The sequence below is a fragment of the Pituophis catenifer genome, unplaced genomic scaffold (assembly GCF_029215685.1).
Source record: "Pituophis catenifer annectens isolate HBS135680 unplaced genomic scaffold, rPitCat1.0.hap2 SCAF_2, whole genome shotgun sequence".
Taxonomy (NCBI): Eukaryota; Metazoa; Chordata; class Lepidosauria; order Squamata; family Colubridae; genus Pituophis; species Pituophis catenifer.
In genome coordinates, this window is record NW_027256882.1 from 27840384 (window position 1) to 27856886 (window position 16503).

The 16503-nt window shown below is 40.8% G+C and overlaps 2 protein-coding genes across 2 annotated transcripts in view; one reads left to right on the forward strand and one right to left on the reverse strand.

Annotated features, from left to right (window-relative positions):
* The window catches only part of LOC139310039 (zinc finger protein 252-like), a 371392-nt gene that overhangs the window by 92482 nt on the left and 262407 nt on the right, over positions 1–16503 (forward strand). The gene's annotated exons all lie outside the window — the stretch shown is intronic.
* On the reverse strand, positions 3494–6167 carry LOC139311970 (zinc finger protein 84-like). Its single transcript, XM_070936493.1, has one exon. The coding sequence runs from the start codon at positions 6068–6070 to the stop codon at positions 4715–4717; it is 1356 nt and encodes a 451-aa protein (XP_070792594.1). The 5' UTR covers positions 6071–6167; the 3' UTR covers positions 3494–4714.

Below are 16503 nucleotides of genomic sequence, written 5' to 3' on the forward strand. Positions count from 1 at the left end.
TTCAACTCACCTGCCAGCTGCTGCTTCGACCCTGGGAAGAGTGGAAAAATCACTCTGCATACCACCTTCTTCCCATTGAGTGATCCGGAAGTTCCTCTGCCCTTCTCCTTTCCTCCAATCCTTTCTAGCAATACAGTACTCGATGGTTTTAACTCCTTTATTATGTATTATGCACTTTTCAGGCACAGATGTTGCCTACCTGATCGCTATCTCCATATAGGAGGCAGAAAAACAGGCTTGTCCTGTCTCTAAGGCGTTTCAAGATTTTTTCACTGATTAAATGCTATCAAGTCATTTTTTACTTCTAGCAACTGACCTTTGCAACTGAGCCTAGTGAAATGTGACATTTCAAACCCAAGAAAACACTGGCAGAAGTTTGTCCACCCCAAGGATAAAACACCCAGACACAAACTGAGCAACGTGGTATACAGTATGCAGTACAATGCAGTGAGCCAGGTGCAGATCTGTACATTGGGGAAACAAAACAACCACTATTCCATGTCAGAGCTGAAGAAGCTTCTTGTATGAGAAGCTAAACACCTTCAAAGAAAAACCAGAAAGTCCAGCTGCCTCTTGAAAAAGCACCTTTGGGATAACCATGACTTGGATGACTGAGAATCTCCATAGACAATATTTAAACTCCTTTCGCCTCTTTTACCAACATTCCGCTGTACTCTACAGTTGTCTAGTGCTGGTGTTACTTATCTACAGTGTGCCACTGACTGTTTCAGCCAGTTATTTGTCTTTGGGAGTGCAGGGTAACTGCTAAGTGTAACACTTAGTTTTGTAAGAGACAGAAATTTGAAAATTGGAAGCTTGATACTGCTTAGCTTTTTAAAATTAACTAGATTCTAGGCCTTAAAAGTTCATGAAGCACTTATTTGTGTGCAGACTCCCTAAATTATTGCCAGCTTGCCAACTTGATTCCATTAACAATGTGATGGTTGTAAATGCAAAGATAGTTTGCCAATAGTGCTGAGTATCTGTAGCTGAGGTGTAAGAATTGAGGGTGGAGGTTCGTTCCCCAAGCTTGTGGGTTGGTTTTTGAATTTTTTGTTACCAAACTAGATAACATTTTCAGTGGAATTTAGAGAATGTCATAGTTGATGTTCTCCTGCTTATAAGAGCTTCGCAATGAGAGGGTCATGTTGGATAAGGCTCTAGTGATAGGTCTTGTCATTGGTCAAGTGTGGCTCACTTCAGGTGAGGGTCTTGTGATGGGGAGGTCACATCAGGTGAAGGACATTGGGAGGTGAAATGCTAGTTGGGGAGGTTTGGGGTTGGTTGAATGTTGATACAAGCCGTATCACTAAACCCTCACCTGACATGACCTACTGACCACACAATATTACCTACCCTGATAATGAAACGTTCAGAAAACAATCTACAAGCTCAGAGAATGAATCTCCATTCTCATTGTTAGCCAAAAAATATTTGTTTATACCATCATAATCTGGAATGGTTACTAAACGAGGCAAATGGTAAATGAGGACTAGCTGTATTTCAGCCAGAAAAAGAATCCATTGCAGTGGATGTCATTTGTTGGAAGCATCACGGAGAGGAAATAATTGTTTTCATATCCAGTTGGTGGATCACTCAGAAGGATGTGAAGGATCGTGGTGAGAAAAAAACATTTCTGCTCTGGGAGGTCCCCTTCCTTTGGGACTGATGGAGGCGTTTGTGATTATGAGCGCACAGAAATAGATGGCTTTGTTAGTCTGAGCTCTTGCCAAGAAGGCATCGCGGGGACCACAGACACTTCTTAAAAGCTCTCTCACCATGGTTCCTTCTAATAATCCTCTTTGTTATCCTAGCTCCCTCAACTGATTGTGATACAATTTAAGTGTCCAGACCCTTAATCATCTTAGTTGCTCTTCTTTGCATCTTTTCCATAATCTCAACATCTTTTTTGTATTGTGGTGAACAGAACTGGGTGCAGTATTCTAAGTGTGGTCTCACTAGCATAGCGTGAAGCAGTACTATTACTTCTTGTTGTTTTGACACAATCCCTCTGTTGATGCAGCCTAGAACTTTATTGACTCTTTTTAGCGGCTGCAGCACATTACTGGCTCATACTTGTCCACTGGAATACCTAGTTTCCTCTCCCACTTAATACTGTTGACCCAGGTACTACCTTATTCACTACCTGTGTATTTGGTTTTTCCTAAGTGTAGGATCTTAGTTTATTCACCACTGAACTGCACTTTGTTGGCCCAATGCTCACGTGTCAAGTTTTTTCAGGATCTTGAGCCCATCTTCTAAAGTATTGGCTCTTCCCCCAAAACTAGGTGTCATCTGCAAATTTCACGAGTTCCCCTCCTATCCCATCTCTAGATCATTTATGAAGATATTGAAGAGTAATGGGCCCAAGACTAAACCTTGAGGTACCCCACTGCATGCTTCTCTCCATGTAGATGTAGTTCATTGAGGACTATCAACTGAATGCAGTTTGTCAGTCAATTGTGAATCCACCTGGTGCTGTTTCTCTCTATCCCACATTGTTCTATCTTACCAAGAAATAAGTTGTTGTCTACTTTGTCAAATGTCTTGCTGACATCCAAGTATATTATCTCCACAACATTTTACAAATTCACTAGTTTAGTTACTTTATAAAAAATGGCAATGATGTTTCTCTGGCATGATCTGTTTTTAACAAACCCATTCTGGCTGAAGCTCTAGCTTGGGAATAACTTGTGAAATTCTCAATCTTTTAAAAGAAGGAATAAAACCAGGGAGCCCAGAGCCCAGAAGAACCAAAAAGAGGGCACAGGCACCTTCAAATACCCAAAGTGCCACACTCAGGACCAGCTTTCAAATTGCTCAGCCAAGTTCTTCTTATGTTATAGAAATTCATCCCTAGACTTTCTGAAACATTTGTGTCTACTCACTGTCTCCATCTATGGTGACCTCAAGTTTCACAATGAATCTGGTTCAGAATTCAGAGAATCATTAGGGAAGTCAGATAGATCCTCAGTAATTCTATGATTTTCAAAATCCTGCAAATCCACTGGCACAACCAATTGCTGCTTTAGTGGTTGTAAAGTTAAAAGGAAAAGCATAGCTTAGTTGTCCAGTTTCAAATGTCCTACTTTCCATCGCTCAGACTGGCACTGATGGAGAAAGGATGGAGAAAGATCATCCTTGAATCTGAGAAGAATGCCAATCAAAACAGATCCAGTTTAGCCACTCAAATTTTTTAACTGTGCCTAATGAAATGTCATTCTTTCATAGAATTTAGAACTGGGACAGATAGCAATGCAACAAATAAATTAAGAAGCAAAAGCCTAATTGCAGCTCCCATCGTCAGAGGCACAGAGTGGCTGGGCTGATGTACAACTGAAACAAATTTTCGATTTATAATGAAGAGGCAAGGGAAGCTGAGGAAGACAGATTGGTCATAGAGATGTGGAAGGCACAAAGGATAGGTTACAAATTAACAATTGTGTTAGAAATCCACTGTATGTGTGGAGTCCACTGAGCAAGAGTTGGGAAATGAGCTTTACATTACTTTACATTTATTATTAAATTAATTTATTATAAAACTATTATTAAATTATTAATTGCTACCCAATTCACAGTTTGAGGCAACTCTGAGCAACTTGCCTTGCCGTAACGGTCATAGCAACAGCGACAATACCCATTTTTTCCCCTTGTCAAAGCTACTGATAATTCTAACTTAATGCATTTTTAAAAAGAATCATTTTTCAATACTGTACATTTTTTCCCCTCATGTTAAGGTAGCAAAACAGAGAGATTTGTTGTCACTCTTCTGCGCAACAGTGTGGCAAAATATCAGCCGCTTCCACAAGTCCACTGCATGGCCCAGTAACAAATTCAGAGCTCACTGAAAATGATCACTGCTTCCAGGACACAGTCATGAGGGCCAGGGATGCGGGTCCCTCCCCTTCCCCAACATGAGGATCAGAGAGGTAAGGAGGTGGAGGGTGTGAGGCCTAGTGGGGTGGGAGTCCACCATAAGGATTACAGAGACCCAGTAGGAGTGTGAAAAAAAACCTGTGGGGACCCTGTGGGGGAGGGAGAGAGTGAAAGGACTGGGGGGACTGTGTAGAGGAGGGAAGGGCCGAGGGGACACAAGAGTTGGGAAACAGAGCACAGTGTGTCTTGGAGGAAGGCCGAGGGATGCCTGCAGCAGGTAATACAGGCCCTGCTCTAGGCCTCCAAGAGTTTTCCTCAGGCCTAAGGTAGCCAGTGTTCCGCTTAGCGATTTACACATTCAATTAATGGCTGCATCAGGGAGAGCAGGGGGATGCAGGTAGTTAAGGAAAGCAGTCTCACTTAATGGCCCTTATAACACACAACCATAATTGCATGGCCCATAATAATTGTATCTTGAGGACAACTTTTATGCTCGTTGGGGAATTTTAGGGCCCCAAATCTGGAGGAAACTAAGGCAGAAGACTGAAACTCCAGATGTGGGAATTCCATAATCAATATACAAACACATCACCCAAATGTCTTTTTCAGGCATTCCACTACTTCTGCAAAAATGAAATATCCAGAAACTGCTGCTGAAAACCAGAAACAATTTGTTAGCCTTTCCACTTTCTTTTTCTTCCCACCTACAAGTGTAATCCTGAGACATGTTTGAGTAAAAAGAATCAGGTCAGAATTCAAATAGTCAATTTCTCACCGACAATTTCAATGGGAGATTTCAATTAAATACAAGCCTTCTTTAAACTTATCTACTTTTGCCTTATATGAATTTCCTTGTGTGCAATAAGGGATGATTTATGCCTGAAATAACATCCACAGTTGGACATTTGAAAGATTTCCCTCCTGTGTGAGTCCTCTGATGTATCACCAGGTTGGAATTCCGACTGAAACTTTTGCCACAGACAGGACATTCAAAGACTTTTTCTCCGGTGTGAGTCTTTTGGTGTATCACCAGATCAGAATTACGACTGAAAGTTTTTCCACAGTCAGGACATTCAAAGGGTTTCTCTCTTGTGTGAGTCCTCTGGTGTATCACCAGGTGGGAATTTTGACTGAAGCTTTTCCCACATTCAGGACATTCAAAGGGTTTCTCTCCTGTGTGAGTCCTCTGGTGTTTCAGCAGGCTGGAATTCTCACTGAAACTTTTCCCACACTCAGGACATTCGAAGGGTTTCTCTCCAGTGTGAGTCCTTTGGTGTATCACTAGGTTGGAATTCTGACTGAAATTTTTGCCACAGACAGGACATTCAAAGGGTTTCTCTCCCGTGTGAGTCCTCTGGTGTATCACTAGGTTGGAATTCTGACTGAAACTTTTGCCACAGACAGGACATTCAAAGGGTTTCTCTCCTGTGTGAGTCCTCTGATGTATCACCAGGCTGGAATTATCACTGAAATTTTTCCCACAGTCAGAACATTCAAAGGGTTTCTCACCTGTGTGAGTCCTCTGATGTACCACCAGGCTGAAATTACGACTGAAACTTTTCCCACAGTCAAGACATTCAAAGGGTTTCTCACCTGTGTGAGTCCTCTGATGTATCACCAGGCTGAAATTACGACTGAAACTTTTCCCACAGTCAGGACATTCAAAGGGTTTTTCTCCTGTGTGAGTCCTCTGGTGTTTCACCAGGCTGGAATTATCACAGAAATTTTTCTTGCAGTCAGGACATTTGAATGGTTTTTCTCCTGTGTGAGACCTCTGATGTATCACCAGGCTGAAATTACGACTGAAACTTTTTCCACAGTCAGGACATTCAAAGGGTTTTTCTCCTGTGTGAATCCTCTGATGTTTCACCAGGCTGGAACTATCACTGAAATTTTTCCCACAGTCAGGACATTTGAATGGTTTTTCTCCTGTGTGAGTCCTCTGATGTATCACCAGGTTGAAATTACGACTGTAACTTTTCCCACAGTCAGGACATTCAAAGGGTTTTTCTCCTGTGTGAATCCTTTGGTGTATCACAAGGTCAGAATTACAATTGAAACTTTTCCCACAATCAGGACATTCAAAGCGTTTCTCTCCTGTGTGTGTTCTCTGGTGATTCACCAATCTGGAGTTCTGACTAAAACTTTTCCCACATATAGGGCATTCAAAGGGTTTCTCTCCTGTGTGAGTCATCTGCTCTATCACCAGGATGGAATTCTGAGTGAAATTTTTCCAACAATCAGGACACCCAAATGTTTTTTTTCCTGTGTGAGTCCTCTGGTGGCTAATGAGGTCAAAATTTTTATTTAAACTTTTCCCACAATCAGGACATTCAAAAGATTGTGTCTCCTGTGTGTCTTTGGTATATCACCAAGTTGCCATACTCCCTCAAGCATTTACTGCATTGAGAGCACTTGTACGGCTTCTCTCTTGTGTAGGCCCTTCCAGGAACCACAACAGAGCTGTTTTGACCAAAGGTTTTGTCCCACTGAGATTTGTATGGCTTCTCTCCAGTCTGGATCCTCTCATGCATAATCAGCTGTGATTTTAAAGTTCTCTCTTTCCCACAATAGCCACATCTATGGAGTTTCTCCACAATTGATATTCCTGAGTAGGTCAAATATATGGATGATCCCTTGTTTAGTGCTGCTTTGATTCAAATTGTTTTTTTCCTCCCAGAGCGAGGCCTGCATCACAGTCTGTTCTACGTGGCTTTCCAATGGATCTTTTCCTCCCCACTGACTTCCAGAGATATCCCTCTTTTTCGAAATGAAAAAATAATCTCCCTTGACTTTTTATGTAATGTATCCTTATCCTTCTACATAACCTACTTTTTCCAGGTCAGAATCTAATTTGATTTTCTCTCTTTTGTCTAGCTGCCGGGGAAGGAGAATTGTGTGGTTTTCTGAAGGAAATAGAAAATAGTTTGATTTCTGGGTCCATTTGTTTTCCTTTTCAACATTGCTTGTTATTCTCAGTTGTCCAGAGTGTTCTTACTGCCATCCTCTTTTGTCTATAGGATTCAAAGAAAAGTGTATTGTTAATTATAAAATGGTTGCAGAAGATATGAGAAAAAGAAAAAAAGTATACAGCAAAAAAACAAAGAGGTCACAATGCTAGAATAACCTCTTACATTGATCAATCATGAAATTCTCCTTGATTTGTGTCAAATTTTTAGCGTTGCAAAGGGTTATCATCAAATATATCTGGAACTGCTGGGATAGATTATATAATTGCAGACATATGCATACAGAGGTAAATACAGATACACCCACACATGTATAAATGGAGAAAATCCATGTCTGACCAAATGTTCCAAAATGGTTACAGTCAAACCTTCTGAGCTAACTTTAGACATGTGGGGGCTTTAACTGATGAAATGATGCCTAAAGTCTCTGCAAGATTTGAGGTACCAGTTTTCCTCATTCCTTTGGAGTCCTCAGCTCCAAATAAGGCCAGAAAACACTGTCCACAAACACTCTGGTGACATCCCAATTTAAGCAGTCCTCACTTACCAGCCACAATTGGAACTGGTATCCACGTCACTAAACAGCCCAATCACTAAGCATGATGTCACATGACAGTGCCAACTTACATCTGTTCCTCTATAGTTCTTAAGGTAATTATTGTGTAATTAAGCTAATTACTATTTAAATTACAATTAAAATTACTTTAATTGCCTAATTAAAGGCAATTTCATATGACTGGGACGTTTAATTTCCTGCCAGTATACCCACTGATTCTGCTTGTCAGAAGCTAGCTGGGAAGGTCATAAATTGGGAATATGAGTGTCAGATGCAGCGACCAGCATAAATGTGCACCAGTTGGCAGAACACAAATTGGTGCAACTCCTTTTCTTGCACGTTCCTACCCACAGGAACTGCTGACTTGTGGTCAATGAACCAGTGCTACAATGACCACAAATTAATGGATCAGGTTTACGTCTTCTTTAACGGGGCCATAGTAACTTTGAAGGCTCAGGGAAGAAGTGGTAAGTGAGGACTGCATTGTTGTGGCTCCGTTACCTGAGCCTGTGTCATTGGCTGGAGAGGACTCCGAGAGTGAAGGAGAGGAGTTGGCAAGGCCTCCCTCTCCAGGACCCTTCTCTGGCAATGCCTTCGGTGTCCGCCGAAGGGCAAGAGATAGGGCCGGGCCAAGCACGTCCACGCAGTTACAGGTGGACAGTGATGAGAGTAATGAGTCTTGGCTGGATCCTCAACAGCGTCGCAGAGATAAGCGCGCACAACAGAAGAAAAGGCGTGCCCGAGATTAGGCTGAGTCACTGGACCACACCCCACAGGGTATAAAAGGGAGCGTGGTGGCCAGTCAAGCCTTGTGACGAACAAAGTTGAAAGCTTCCACGCCATTCTGCATTGTCGGACTTTTGCTATAGGCTTTGCTGGATTATACTTGGACTTAAGTTACTCTGTAATTATTGAACATTTTACTTTGATGTACCAGAAGCAGAGAGAAGTTATCTCTGCCCTTCGTGAGTAATAAACTCTTGGCAGGCAGCCACTAAGTTGCTGCCAAGTTCCGTTATCATAAGGAAAAGGATTTTGTCGGCTGGTTTGGTTTTTAACTCTTGGACATCTGTTGGTGTGTGTGCGTGTGGGATGGGGACAGAACATGCATATACAACTGAATATTCCCAAATGGTTCTCAATAGCTGTCCACTCTAGATGAGTTCTAACCATTAGGACCAGACTGATTACATCCCAGTTCTGAAGGAGCTGGCAGACATGATCTCAGAACCATTGAATCATACCTTTCAAAGATATTTGAATACCAGAGAAATTCCAGTGGACTAGAAAAGAGCTGATGTAGTTCCCATGTTCAAAAAAGAAAAAAAAAAGGGGGGGGAAATAGAACCACAAAACTACAGACAAATCAGCCTGACATCAATACCTGGAAGATTGTGGAAAAGATAATCAAACAACAAATTTGTAAATACCTAGAAACAAGCAAAGTTATAACCAGAAACCAACATGAGTTTGTCAAAAACAGATCATGCCAAACAATTTTATTTCATTCTTTGACAAAGTAACTAAATTAGTGGACCAGCGAAATCCCGTGGATATGTTATATTTGGATTTCAGTAAGGCATTTGACAAAGTCGTCCATAACTTAGAAGATGTGGGACAGACACATCCATCCACACAGATAGATTCATAACTGTCTGACAAACCGACGTCAAAGTGTATTCCTTAAAGGAACTACATCTATATGGGGGGAAGTAATTAGTGGAGTACCTCAAGTTTCGGTTTTAGGCCCAGGACTCTTCAATTTAGATGAGGGAATCCTAGGCTGCATTAACAGAAGGATAGACTCAAGATCACATGAAGTAGTAGTTCCATTTTATAAAGAATAAGACCTCACTTAGAATACTGCATCCAGGTTTGGTCACTAGATTATAAACAAATGTTGACTCTGGAAAGAGTTCAGAAAAAAAGCAACAAAGATTATTAGGGGTCTGGAGGCCAAAACATATAAAGAATGGTTGTAAGAATTGGCTATGTCTAGTTTAGTGAAAAGAACTAGGGATGACATAATAGCAGCATTCCAATACTTGAGGATTTGCCACAAAGAAGAGAGGAAGGCAAGACAAGAAGCAGTGGATGGAAACTAATCAAGGAGAAAAGCAACCTAGAACTAAGGAGAAGCTTCCTAACAGCAAGAATAATTAACCAGCCTCCAGAGGTTGTGGGGGCTCCATCACTGGAAGGTTTTAAGAAAAGACTGGACAGCCATTTGTCTGAAATGGTGTTGGGTCTCCTGTTTGAGCAGGGAGTTGGACTAGAAGACCTGCAAGGTTCCTTCCAACCCTGTTACAAACCTCCAGTGATGGGAGCAGCCACAACCTCTGGAGGGAAGCCATTCCCAAAGAATCAACCTTAATTTGAAGGAGACTTTTTCAATCTTCCCACCAGCAAAAACTTGCAGCCACCAGTTTCACCACCTGCAGCACCAGTGGGCTTCCATTTGGGGAGGGAAGGAACCTGCAGCAGCAGCAGCTGAGAGGCTTCAGCCCAGTTGCTTCTCTGCTTCCAGGCCGTGGAGGAAACCGAACAGGCCGACTTCCTCCAGACTCTCCTCCCACTTGCCCTCAACTCACCTTCCAGCTGCTGCTTCGACCGTGGGAAGAGCACAAAAGCCGCTCTGCACTCCACTTTCCTCCCATTGAGTGATCTGGTAGAGGAAATTCCTCTGTGCTTCTCTTCTCATAGCCTTTCTAGCAATACCATATTCTATGGTTTTAACTCCTTAAACTCAACCACAGGCACCCCCTATTGTATTATGGGGGTTTCAGGCACAGATGTTGCCTAACTGATCGCCATCACCTGATATCTATCTAATGATATCTACCTAAGGCACTTGCAAGATGTTTCCACTCATTAAATGCCATCAACTCATTTTTGATTTCTAGGTACTGACTTTTGAGCCAAGTGAAACAGTGAAATATGATGCTATTTAGCTTATGGAGATTAGGTGCTGAGCCCTAAAAGTTGCAGGCCAGATGCTCCAGGGGAGTCAGGTTAAAATATTTAAATTAATAGCTGTGAAGGGTTAGTTAGACAATGAGTAAGAATACACAGTTATAGCTAGTTGGTTGGAGAGAGCTGGCTGCTGCATGAGGCAATCTAAGATGAGATTGGTTGCTGTGAGTGTAAAGGGGGAGTTTCCTTGTTTCCCGCCTTTTTTCCTCTGTATGTGTTGTCTGTAATTTACCTCATGATTTTTCCTGCTGTGCTGATTTACCTGATGATGCCCCTATCTAGTTTACTGTTTATGTACTTGTAATATATAGCTAGATTTATTTAAAACTACAAGTTTGTGTCAGCATCTATGACTCCATTTGGAACCTGGCTGTTCAATTCCCTGTCAGGTTATGGGCCCAGAAGCGCCCTGAAGAGCCAGAAGTAAACTTTTTCTGAGGTAAAAGTTTATTTGTGAACCTCAGGGAGGTTGAGGATGATTGGCCTGTAAAGGCAGTATGTGTTACAGGAATGGGAAGAGGGTTTCTTGTAGTTCCTCTTAAAAGGAGATGAATTATCTCTCAGGGAGCATAAGAAAACTTTATAGAATGAGGCTGAAGTTGGCAGAAAGTGTGTTAGATTACCTCCAGTTTATGAGGAAAAATGTCCTCGAATTAGAAGAGCAAGGAATGGTGTTTTTAGAAGTATACAAAATGTATGTTGTGCTTAGTTCCTTTGATGATGTTTGGGACTTGTTAGTAATAAGCGTGATTTAACTACCATGTTTCCACCAAAATAAGACCCTGTCTTATTTTTTTTTTTGGTGGGAGGGTGTCCAAAAGATGCATTAGGGCTAAATTTTTTTGGGAAACACGGTATCAGGGTGAACAGCCCAGTCGGGTGCCCCCCCCACCAGAGTACATATAAGAGGCAGCACACATGGGGGCCAATGGTGTCCAGCAGCTTGATTGGCCCACTCTGGGGCTGCACAGTGCAGATGAGTTGATTACCTGTTCAAGCAGCAGGCAGAGGTATAGGCATGGGGAGGACACAAGCTGAGAGACAAGACAGAGTGAGTGGGAACTCGTCCTCACGGCAACAATAGCAGGGAGAGGCAGAGGCACAGGGTGGGAGACACGCAATCCCGATGCTCTGCACAGCTGCCTGCTTTGTTGTGACTGCAGGAAAGCCAAGGCAGAGTGGGTGGGAGGCCACGGTCATTTAGATTCCCCTCCTCACCTCTGCAATATGATTCTGGCCATGTGAGAGCTGATTCTGGTAGTGTGCACGAGTGGTGCACTGGGAGGGAGATGTAAATGAAGCCTCTGAATTGTTTACTGAGTAGAAAATTAGGCCCAAGCCTGCCCTGCCTGAGGTTTTGCTTTCCCTCAGTAGCACGGGCACCACACAGATCCCCAAATGTGGTAGCAATGGCTTGCCCCATTGTAATGGTAGGAGAGCTCTCCTAGCACAATTTTATCTCCAGAAGACAAGGACAGAGCTGAATCTAAAGCTTCCAACCTGTAGTTCTTGATCAAAAGCCTCTGCTGCTTGCCCAGCGCCACCACCACCACCCCGCGATCGCTTCTGCATGCTGCCACTGCAACTTGCTTGGTGCCCCCCTCCCCTGGCAATTGCTTCTGTGAGGCCGAGCCAAGAGGGGGCCAGATGCTGTGATGTCAATCAGTTGCAACTGCTGCTGGCCACCGCAAGACCCCGCGCACTCACCGCCTGTGTACACGCCCAGGGGGAGTGCCCAGCCAGGGCCATCCACTCACTGTTCCACAGGCCTTGAGTTTGAAATGTCTGCTCTATCACTATCAATGGAAGTGGCCAAATTTGCTTTGGTAATTATTGATTTCTCAAGATATGGTTTTTGTTATTTACTAAAAAGCAAAACAAGTGTTTCAACCATTTAAGCAGTGGGTAGCTGGATGGAGTCACTGAAGCAGTAGGCATGAGCTTAAATGGACTTGAGGATGGTAGAGAACAGGAAAGCCTGGAGGAACGTTGTCGATGGGGTCGCGATGGGTCAGGCACAACTTCGCAACTAACAACAACAAATGTATGTAGAGAGGTACAGTCAAATGATATGTCAACTACAAACAGAGGTACAGAGTTTATGTCTAATAGGTTTCAGCAGTGGTTCAGAAAGAAAGACATAACACATAGAAGAATGAAACGCTATACTCCAGCAGAGAATGTAGTTGTTGAACGCGGTAATGGTGGGTTACAGACTATGAAAGATGCATTACTAGCAGATTATGCAGGAATGATTAATCTGTATTGGGGTGAGGAAATGTTAACTCTCAATATTTGGTCAATAGCTTATGGAGTTCAGCAATTAAACTCAATACATATTCTATGGGAGGCAACCATCTTTGACACTTTTAAGAATCTTTGGCAGCAGTGCATGGGTGCACATTCCCAAGGCAATTAGGAAGTCAAGACAGCCAAAGGCAAGGAAATTAAAATGTATAGGTTATCTATCAGACTCAAAGGCATATAGATTTACAGATGGACACAAAAAATTATCTCATGTTCTATAAATTTTTTAGAACATGACAATTGGAAACAGGTACATGCCAATTCTGAAATTTTAATGTCTGTTATGAGTCTCCAGTGGATGAGCATTCACACAGGTACGCTGAGCAAAAATTGGGGATTAGCTCAGGGTCAGAGTATAGTTCAGAGAAATGTTTAAAAACTGAGATTTCAGTGAAACACCAAGGAGGTCTGAAAGAGCAAACAAAGGTGTTCCTCCAGAAAGTTTTTACAGCTGATGTGGTAAAGATATGTAACATTTTTATCAAAGTTACAAGAAGTATCTAGAGAAACTATTTTGGAGTAAAAATAAAGAAACTACGAGAAGGAGAGTATGTTAATGGCAGATCAGGTCGCAACTAATTTGCAATATGCTAAACATAATACTTTTTGCAATGCTAATAAACCAGGGAGATGGTTAGCATATTTGTTTAGGAAAAAACAAAAGTCACGGACCATAGAGAAAATAGAATATAAAGGTAAAGAGGTTTATCAGCAAAATATGATTAAAAAAGCATTTTTAGAATTTTATGCGAGGTTGTATGCTAGTGATAAAATTCAAAGTATAGATATAGATAGATACTTACAGAAAGAGAATATTCCTACAATTACAAAAGAGCAAAGGGAGGGTCTAAATCAACCAATAACTTCGGAGAAGATTATGTTTGCAATTAAGCAGTTGAAAGTGGGTAAAGCTCCTGGGACGGATGGTTTGACAGCTGCTTATTATAAACACTTGCAGTCAGAAATGGTGGGACCACTCAAAGAATTATTTACCAACATACAATCGGGAGGAGTTGTACCTCCATCCTGGAGGACAGCTTATATTTCTCTGATTCCAAAGGAGGAGCAAGACCACACTCAGCCAAAAAATTATAGGCCTATATCACTTTTAAATACAGATTACAAGATTTTTGCTAAAATACTAGCAAATAGGTTAATGACAGTCATGCAACAAATGATTCAGAATGATCAAACTGGTTTTATAAATGGTAGACAAATGAAGAGTAATGTAAGGCAAGTTGTTAACCTATTGGAGTATTTGGGGAAGAACAATCAAATCCCTGTAGTGCTGATATTTCTTGATGCGGAGAAAGCATTTGATCGATTGAACTGGCAATTCTTATTGAAAATAATAGAAAAGATGCAGTTTGGAGAATATTTTACACAATCTATTAATGCAATATATCAGAAACAAACAGCGCAAATAATAATTAATGGTAGTTTAACAGATACTTTTAACATAGAAAAAGGAACGAGACAAGGATGTCCTCTGTCTCCATTATTGTTTATCTTGACCTTGGAATTTCTGTTAAGTAAGATATGTGGGTCGGACAAAATAAATGGAATTAAAATTAGGCAGTATGACTACAGATTACGAGCATTCGCAGACGACTTGGTTGTTACTTTAACCCAATCATTACAGTCGGTTGTAAGTTTAATGGACATAATTAATCAATATGGACAAGTATCTGGATTTAAAATAAATGCAGGGAAAACAAAGATAATAACTAAAAATATGACTATAAATCAAAAAGATGAATTAGAAAGACTAACAGGATTTGAAATTGTAAAAAAAGTTAAGTATTTAGGGGTCGATATTATGACATCAAATGCGAAACTATTTAAGCATAATTATGATCCGTTGTGGCAAAAAATACAGAGAGAGATGGAAAACTGGAAAAATTACAATTATCCTTGTTAGGAAGAATAGCAGCAGTAAAAATGAATGTTTTGCCTAGGTTTTTGTTTCTTTTTCAAATGATACCAATACTTTAAAAAGATGAGAATTTGAAGATATGGCAGAAGGGTATTAATAATTTTGTCTGGGCAGGGAAGAGACCGAGAATAAAACAAAAATTAATGTAGGATATACGTGAAAGAGGTGGTCTCAAAATGCCCAACCTAAGATTATATTATGAGGCAGCTGCTCTGTCAGCAATTAGTGACTGGATGAACTTAACAGAAGAAAGAATATTGAATATTGAGGGATATGATTTGGTTTACGGTTGGCATACTTATTTATTATATGATAAGAAAGTGGGTAAGGCTTTTAAAAGTCACATATTAAGGAATGCTTTATTGCGTGTCTGGAAAAAGTATCAGTATAAATTAAACTATAAGTTACCAATGTGGGCAATACCCAGACACGCAATAGAGAATATAAGTGTAGAGCAAAAACAAGATGTGATTACTTATAAAGAGCTTCTTAATAAGGCAGCAGGTATACTACAATTAAAATCTTTGAATTGATAATTCAAACATGCTTTCAATATGTACAGTCGCAAGCTAGATGGAGAGAAGATCAGAAAATTGGTATTTTGCAGAATGAGGAGGGGGAGGAGGGATGGGAAAAAATGCTGTAATACTTGTTAAAACTTTTTAATAAAAAGAGCATGGTATGTATACAAATGGCAACAGGTGAGAGAATAAAAACCAGAAGCAAACATATTGACATAAAATATTCTAAAGTCAGAGGAGCAGTAAAAGAAAATATAATATACCTAATTTATTGTCCATCAGAAGATAATTTGGCTATATTTATTTATTTAAAACTACAAGTTCGTGTCAGTGCTTCTAACTCCATTTGGACACTGGCTGCACAATTCCCTGACACAGCTTCATTCCTACTGGCCAGGGTTGCATCCAAGAGCACCCACCATGCTAGCTTCATTCTTGAGAGAGTAAATTTTGTATATGCTAAATGCTAAATGCCATGTGCTTCTGTAAATTTGCTTGCATGGAATTCTCCATTACTTTTCTCCCTCCAGAGAGAAAAATATGCAGCAAGCCTAGAAAATGGGGACTAAGAAAGAGGGGGCGATTGTCTATATATGGTAGAAGAAATGTTTGCAGAAAACATAAAAAGAAAGAAAAAGGAAAAATAGAATACCCTATCAAAGCACATGATTGACTGATCTCTAGGCTAACCATTTTAGAGGGACATCTTGCACTGCCATTTTTAATGCAGATTTAATAAGGTATGGATGGTGATAATAGCCATTTCAGCTATTGGCTCTAAGGTCTGTTGCATGGAGGAAGTTGAGCTTCAAACTTTGATTCTGAGGAAATGGACTGTTTGTTTGGTTGGGAACTTATGGCTTTTAAATTCGCCCTGTAGACTATCCCCTCTGACTCTTGGGTTGGCTTTATTTAATTTATTTAATATTTTTATACAGCGCTGTAAGAGATTCACAGGCTTTGGGATCATTGCAAGGATTTCTAACTCCTAATCATAATAAAATAAGACGTGATAAATATATGTACTAAATTATGACCCCAAGGAAAGAGAAAAAGGAAAAATTATTAAATATAATTTTACTATTTTAAAGTTTAGAAATTTTGCACATTCATAAATTCAAAGTAACTTTGAGTTGAGACTCAGTCCAAGAGCCTCTTGGTTTCTCCACAAGCCTACTGACACTTTCCTTTTTTTTTCTTTTTCAAAAGCTATTCGTGATTCTTACGCAATGCTGTTTTAGAAATGAAACATCTACTGTACAATATTTTTGTCACATCTCCCCACCAAGTGGGGGGGAACCACAAAAGTATCAGTCCCTTGGTGCGCTCTCACTCACCAGCCATCAAAGGCTAACAAGGAGGCTC